This window comes from Garra rufa, chromosome 14 (assembly GCF_049309525.1).
Source record: "Garra rufa chromosome 14, GarRuf1.0, whole genome shotgun sequence".
NCBI lineage: Eukaryota > Metazoa > Chordata > Actinopteri > Cypriniformes > Cyprinidae > Garra > Garra rufa.
In genome coordinates, this window is record NC_133374.1 from 32,638,073 (window position 1) to 32,646,330 (window position 8,258).

The 8,258-nt window shown below is 36.0% G+C and overlaps 1 protein-coding gene across 1 annotated transcript in view; it reads right to left on the minus strand.

Annotated features, from left to right (window-relative positions):
* Positions 1-7,856, minus strand: part of gab2 (GRB2-associated binding protein 2) — a 123,105-nt gene extending 115,249 nt beyond the window's left edge. The window contains exon 1 of the mRNA XM_073817372.1: positions 7,645-7,856. Within this exon, the coding sequence (XP_073673473.1) occupies positions 7,645-7,716 (72 nt within the window). The 5' untranslated portion in view covers positions 7,717-7,856. The remainder of the gene's footprint in view (positions 1-7,644) is intronic.
* Between the last annotated feature and the right edge of the window lie 402 nt (positions 7,857-8,258).

Here is an 8,258-nt window from a genome sequence, read left to right on the forward strand (position 1 = left end):
TCTCACAATCACTATTGAGATGCATTAGTCAAATTCCCTATGTAATGTATTTGCCTTGGCATTCACTCTCAGACTTCAAAGGAACCCACAACACTTATAGGCCAACGACAAACTATATGTGAGTTGAACTCTTCACTAATCCAAAAACATGTGAAAAGACCAATCAATCATAACCAGCCCAAACCATCCAGTTCCTTTTTTCCCAAAAACACCTTACAAGAGGAATGCTGAAATCCACAGCTGCTTAAAATATCTCTCTACATTAGGATGTCAGTAATGTCAGATGACAGCAATTCAGCACCCTTAATGGCTGTCATTGTCCAGCACCAGTCTGTTTAAGTGAAAGGAATTTTTTAGTCCCTTTGGCACAGGCTTTACCCTCTCCAGCTGATTTGAGAATGTCTGCTGAATGCCCAAACCTGGCTTTTTTTGGCCTTCTGTTAAGTGAATTTTTTGTCTAGCTTGAGGACTAAAACAATAGTTTGGCCAAAAGTAAAAATTCTGTCATTATTTACTAACTGTCTTGTCATACCAAACTAGTTTGCTGTTATTTTTCCATTGAACACAGAAATGAAACAATTTTTTTTCAATTGTTGCGCAAGTCTTGGTATACAACAACGTCTCCAAAACAAAAACACCAATACAGCATCTTTAAACTTTCCAGTTTAAAATGGTACAAGTGTGAACAAATATCGACAGGATTTTCATTTTCGCAACTCAGGCTCATTGCAAACACATGTCTGTGCAAAATAAACTTATGTAAAATGACATAACGACACTTTCAAGGTGAAATATCCAGTAAGTGGTGCTGAAAAAAGTAACAAGTATCTGGCAACATTTTATATGCTAGTTGTTGCTACTATCATTGCAGTTCAGAAATGAAATGTCTGGTGCGTGGCACTAAATAGTTAATGCTCTATCATGTTTACAAATAATAACATGCCGCCTACAGTAAACAGACATCAGAAAAAAAAACACATTTGCTCATGCAACTATGACATTTTAGCTTGCTTCTACAAGTCTTTGAGCTCTTTTAACATGTCTTGTGTTGTAAGTGCAATGCTGTACCAGGTTAGCCACCAAGCAAGTTTACTATGTTAGAAAAACAATATGAATATGAAGCCGATTATGTTACAAATCATGCACTATTAACAGTGTTTTGAAATTATAACTAATATCACATTGCAGGTGTTTTACTGCCTCTAGTGTTCATTTCAGCTTGGAACGTTTTTGCAGTCTCGCAAAAATGTAGTTTGGGTGAACTATTCCTTAAACACAATGTTTTCTGATTCAAGGAGAATTGACCTCCACTTAAAAGGTAAACAGACAATTTTACAAAAGCAAACAGTAGATAAAAACACATTTTCTCAAGAAACCATGCCAATTTAGCTTGCTTCTACAAGTTTTTGAGTCAAAATGTATTATTTAACAAATCATGCACTATGCCTATGGTAAAAGTATTTTTAGATCATAACAGTTTTTGGTGTTTTACTGCCTCTAGTGTTCATTTCAGCTTGATACTGCTGGGAATTGTATGATGAAATAGTAACGTTTATGCAGTTTCGCAAAAATGTAGTTGGCATGTTTTTCCAATGAGCCCATGTTGCATTTTTGAGAAAACTATTCCTTTAACACATTGTTTTCTGATTCAAGGAGTATTAACCTCCACTTATAAGGTAATCAGATGCTTTAACAAAAGCAAACATTAGATAAAAACACATTTTCTCAAGAAACCATGCCATTTTAGTTTGCTTCTACAAGTATTTGAGCTATTTTAACATGTCTTGTGTTGTAAGTGCAATGCTGTACCAGGTGAGCTACCAAGCAAGTTTACTATGTTAGAAAAGCAATACGAATATGAAGCTGATTATGTAATGCAAATCTTTTACAAATCATGCACTATTAAAAGTGTTTTGAGATCATAACTAATATCACATTGTTGGTGTTATACTGCCTCTAGTGTTCATTTCAGCTTGGAACATTTTCACAGTTTTACAAAAATGTAGTTGGCATGTTTTTCCACTGAGCCTATGTTGCATTTTTGAGTGAACTATTCCTTTAACAGTGTTTTCTGATTCAAAGAGTATTGACCTCTACTTATAAGGTAATCAAGATGATTTAACAAAAGCAAACATTAGATAAAAACACATTTTCTAAAGAAACCATGCCATTTTAGTTTGCTTCTACAAGTATTTGAGCTCTTTTAACATGTCTTGTGTTGTAAGCGCAATGCTGTACCAGGTGAGCCACCAAGCAAGTTTACTATGTAAGAAAATGCGTAGGTAATGTGATGCAAATGTCAAAATGTATTAGTTTACAAATCACGCACTATGCCAATGGTAAAAGTATTTTTAGATCATAACAGTTTTTGGTGTTTTACTGCCTCTAGTATTAATTTCAGCTTGGTACTGTGGGGAATTGTATGAATAAAATAGTAATGTTTTCGCAGTTTCGCAAAAATGTAGTCGGCATGTTTTTCCAATGAGCCTATGTTGCATTTTTGAGTGAACTTTTCCTTTAACACAATGTTTTCTGATTCAAGGAGTATTGACCTCCACTTATAAGGTAATCAGACGATTTAACAAAAACAAACATCAGATAAAACACATTTTCTCAAGAAACCATGCCATTTTAGCTTGCTTCTAAAAGTCTTTGAGCTTTATTATGTCTTGTGTTGTAAGCGCAATGCTGTACCAGGTGAGCCACTGAGCAAGTTTACTATGTTAGAAAAGCAATGCATATAGAGCTTATTATGTGATGCAAATGTCAAAATGTACTAGTTTACAAATCATACTCTATTAAAAGTGTTTTGAGATTATAACTAATATCACACTGTTAGTGTTTTACTGCCTCTAGTGTTCATTTCAGCTTGAAATGTTTTTGATTCTTGGTAAAAGTATTTTAAGATCATAACAGTTTTGGTGTTTTACTGCCTCTAGTGTTCATTGCAGCTTGATACTGCTAGGAATTGTGTGATGAAATGGTAACGTTTGCGCAGTTTCGCAAAAATGTAGTCGGCATGTTTTTTGAGTGAACTATTCCTTTAACACAATGTTTTCTGATTCAAGGAGTATTTAGCTCCACTTTTAAGGTAATCAGATGATTTAACAAAAGCAAACATTAGATAAAAACACATTTTCTCAAGAAGCCATGCCCTTTTAGCTTGCTTCTACAAGTCTTTGAGCTCTTTTATTATGTCTTGTGTTGTAAGCGCAATACTGTACCAGGTGAGCCACCGAGCATGTTTAGTTTGTTAGAAAAGCAATGCATATGGAGCTGATTATGTGATGCAAATGTCAAAATGTATTAATTTACAAATCATACTCTATTAAAAGTGTTTTGAGATTATAACTAATATCACACTGTTGGTGTTTTACTGCCTCTAGTGTTCATTTCAGCTTGGAGCGTTTTTGCAGTTTCATAAAAATGTAATCTGCATGTTTTTCCAGTGAGTCTATATTGCATTTTTGAGTGAACTATTCCTTTAACACAATGTTTTCTGATTCAAGGAGTACTGACCTCCACTTATAAGGTAACAGATTATTTAACAAAAGCAAACATTAGATAAAAAACACATTTTCTAAAGAAACCATGCCATTTTAGTTTGCTTCTACAAGTATTTGAGCTCTTTTAACATGTCTTGTGTTGTAAGCGCAATGCTGTACCAGGTGAGCCACCAAGCAAGCTTACTATGTAAGAAAATGCGTAGGTAATGTGATGCAAATGTCAAAATGTATTAGTTTACAAATCACCCACTATGGCTATGGTAAAAGTATTTTAGATCATAACAGTTTTTGGTGTTTTACTGCCTCTAGTGTTCATTTCAGCTTGGTACTGCGGGGAATTGTATGAATACAACAGGAACATTTTTGCAAAAATGTAGTTGGCACGTTTTTCAATGAGCCTATGTTGCACAGTGTTTTCTCATTCAAGGAGTATTGACCTTCGCTTATAAGTAGGGCTGCACCATACATCGAATAATTATCGTTATCGCGATAACAGTATACACGATACTGGTATGGCAGAGAGTTGTGATAAATGACATTTAATTGGTTTCATTTCTTTACAAAACTTTTCACAGACTGCTGTGAGCTGATACAGTGACAGGTTCGCTGTTCTCTCCAACATTACAACCATTTAAAATTAATATTTATAATATTACCTTTAATGGACATGTGAGATATTTTTTTCTCAACTAATCTCTGTTCTGGATCTGCACAAACTGCATTGCAAATAGGGGTGTGTGATATGACGATTTTTTATTGTGGACAGTTATAAGGTCTCGGCTTTTGAAGAAATATACTATATTTCGTCTTACAGCGCGCACATTCTGTTTATTCTGGCGCCTCAGTCTCAATATAGGCTACTGTACAACGCTGCATACATTCACATCAAATGATAACTCAGCGGCAGAGTTCCACTCACGCAGGGGTGTAATTTCCACTAGGGTCTGGGGACACGCTTTTCAAAATCCCGTTTGTGTCCTCCCACTTTCAAATGGTTTTGTTAAAGTAATCTCTTGTATTGAAGAATGGACGCTCAGCACTGCTGAGAGTTTCGCGCGGTCGTTAAAACGAAACCAAAACTAAAACAGGCACGCGCATTCAAACACAATTTTAATACCCCGTGTTTAGAGAGCGACTCCACAATGCGCGCAAATTAGGCTACATAAAATATCTAGGCTGTTATTAATATGTGGGCTATATTAAGATTTGTAGTTGTCTATAACTCTATATCATGCTTGAAAAAATCGGTCTCTATTTGCACTTTGAATATTGAAAGAGTATTCTACTTTGATCATGGCTGCATTTATTGTCTGCACGACTAAGAAAGAACTGTGTCCTTTATTTTTTGTACTGTAGATTCTTTTAAAATGCAGACGTTGTCTCTAATTTAAACGGCTACCTATAACAGAGAAAATAAACTTCTTGTTTATGTACTCATATTTTCATTCATTCTTTTCCCTTGCTTAGGCAGTAAAATAAATATATTAAAAGAATCAGAATCAGCCCATTTTCTTGTAAAACATCGTCAATCAGAATCGGCCATGAAGAATCAAGATTGGTGCATTACTAAAAAGAAATTGGGTGCTCTTCATGTTTTTTTTTTTTTTGTTTGTTTTGTTTTTTGATGCTTTAAAATATTTAATTTGTTTATTAATATTTATTTTTATTTAAAACAAAAAACAAACAAACAACAACAAAAAAACAGGCAAGGCAAGGTATTTTGTTTAAAAGATGCTCTTGAGTGAATGTTACTTGTAAATAAAAAGTAATGTTTGAAAACAATTCATTTTGTGTTTGCAGGTCTATGGTAACAGCAAACCAGAAATCAGAATATCTGCTGAGGTTTTAAGTCATTCATTGTGTTTTAAAGTCTAAGTGTTTGCAACTTGACATAGTTTTTTTTTTTTTAGCCTGAAATAGATTTAATTCGGATGACAGACAAATATCTCTTACCTGTTTATTTTAGTATGATCATTACATATATAAATGATTTTAAAACATGGATTAATAATAATAACTAAAAAAAGGCATTTCTCTAGGGAAATGTTATATCGCAAGAAATATCGTTATCGCAATATTCAACAACAATATCGCATGTTTTCCCAATATCGTGCAGCCCTACTTATAAGGTAAACCTGTTTCTGCTTTTCCTCTTCCCGGCCCCAGCTGCCCACTTATTTTGACATGAGCAGTTCCTGTGCAGCTCCACATAAGACAGGACTGCTTTATGTGGAAGACAATGAGGAAATGACCTAGCATGTGTGCATCTGAGGACATACAGATACGGGCTCTCCCGATGAAACCGAGAGAGAAGGAAGGAGAAAGGGAGAGAGCGGGAGAGTGAGATGACATCATGGCAAAGTTAGGTAGGAGGATGGAGAACTCCTGTAATGCAACACTGTAGATAAACATGAGACAGCTGTATTTATGAGATCTAGAACCGAAGGCCTTCCCAGCTTTTGTGCAGGATGCATTATCTGCTTTGGCAAACCGGAAAGCAACGGTCTCCAACGTTCAACCACCAAAGAAGGATGTGGGGACTCCACATGTCCAACGGCGGTCTCCGGTTAACAATAATGCAGCAACTGGTTACTAGCAAGCTAATATCGGATGAAAGAGAGACAGTAAACAGTTTCTGCCCTTTTAATAGGAACAGTTGCGTAGACAGCTGTCCAAAACAGAATTAGGAGACAGACGGTGTCTCTGTGGTGTCTTCAGACCCCATTGTGCACAGCTTCTTTAGTACAATTAAGTCCAGATTATAATACTCATAATCTTATTATAAAGCAGGTATTATTGGTGGCCATCCCAAATAACAAACACAAAGTTGTGTGTTCTTATGATGATAGTACATGAGCTAGTCAAAGGTTTTTCGGTTTTACATGAGATGCTAGTGGAACAGACTGCACCTGTATCTGCTAAGGCTAGGACAACAATAAAGACATAAATATATCAGTAAGGACAAGATTATTATTAATAATCCTGAGTAATTATATGTCAATCTATTAACAGACACTAAACATGTCAACATGACCAATAAACAGCAGTTAGTTCTTCCTTGTGTCCAATGTTTTAACATCACATTTTGGTTTTAATGGTTTTCATCAACTTTAGAAATGTTGAGTAAAATAAGCACTATTTTTTATCTAATTAAAAGTCCACTCAGTAAGTTTTTGTTTATGTTAGCTGAATCTAATTCTCTCTAGAGTGTTTTTGGACTATAGTGACACCAAGTGGTCTGGATGAATGATGTTTTGTCTGTTTAGCAATTGCTTTGTTTACTAACCATGCAGTTTCATACCATACTTTTCACTTTATACAACAAAATCCTTTCATGCTTATGCTTCTGAAAGCGGTATATGGAATAAACATTCAGTCAATGTGATTTCAACATGGTATCATCTACAAGCGGGCAACCCACTCCATATAGATGCCTTTGTTTTGTTTTAGAAGACTGAACAATTTCTCAAAAATGCTTTATGCAAACAAACTGCATCTTTAATTTGTGTAATGTATAAATCAGCATTATATATGCCACCCTGCTGTGTAGATATTGACAACATTAAAAACAATATCAGATGCATTTTGTTTCATTTTAGTATTTGTGTTCATCTCAGTTGCCAACATTAGGTTTATGCACAGGCTCATCTTTATGAACACTAAATATAGCAGCCATCAGACACCCTGCTCTCTAAATTTTAGGATTATCTGATGCTGAAAAAACAGCTTGGACCAGTCTAAGCTGTTTTACTGGCCTTAACTGGTCTCCCAGTCTAGTCAAGCTGGTCTGTTTGATGGTTTTAGAAGGGTTTTGGACACTTGCTATCTGGCTGACCAGCTAAACACATGCAAGCACTGCCAGCAAAAACAAGCCAAGCCAAGCATCTTAGGCTGGTTTAAGGTGTTTTTTATTTATATTCTTTATTTTCCCCCAACAAAAAAAAAAATGTGATTGAAACCAAGTCTTGTTAACTTATAAACTAACATTCACCTGTATTTAAATTTACTTTCACAGAGATGAATAAATCCCTATCAGAAAATTAGTTAATAAAAGTTATGCACAGCTTTCTGCATCGCTGTTACTGTATATTAAGCACAACATTCAAACACAGAAGAACACATCGCTTGAAACACTTACATATCTCCGCAGCTTCTTCTCGGGTGGCGACTTTCTCAACCATCCCTGACAGATGATTTCCCCTCCGCTCATTTTACAAAAGGAAAAACACAATCACAACAGTAATATCACTCTGAAGTCCTCAGATGATGCGGGTCCATCTATGTTGAACGCGTGTAGAGCTGTGGTGTGGATGTAAAGCTGCAGCGCTGCGGCGCGTCATTTAGTGATGATGGGACGCGTCCTCTGAGCTCAGCAGGACTCAGTATAAACACTACACGCAGGAGAGACGCCTGACGCGAGATGAGGGGAAGAAACGCTCGAGTTGTACGCAGATGTAGGAAGTACAGTTGGTTGTCTGCTGTTTGTTTTCCCACTCACTCACACACACCACGCCCACTGAATTGTAGGGACGGGACTCTTTCACTATAGGGATGAACAGAGACAATGAAACACAAGCGTGAAGTTCACTGCGCCGACACAAGGCATAGTTACTTTATCTGCTACTTAGGTCATCTTTCAAGTCTGAATAAAGTTTGTAAGCATTTATCAGGAAATACAGTTTACTTTAAGACATCGTCATAAGCCTCATGTAATCAAATGAGCCTCAGTAGGAAGGCACTGAGTGTTTTCCC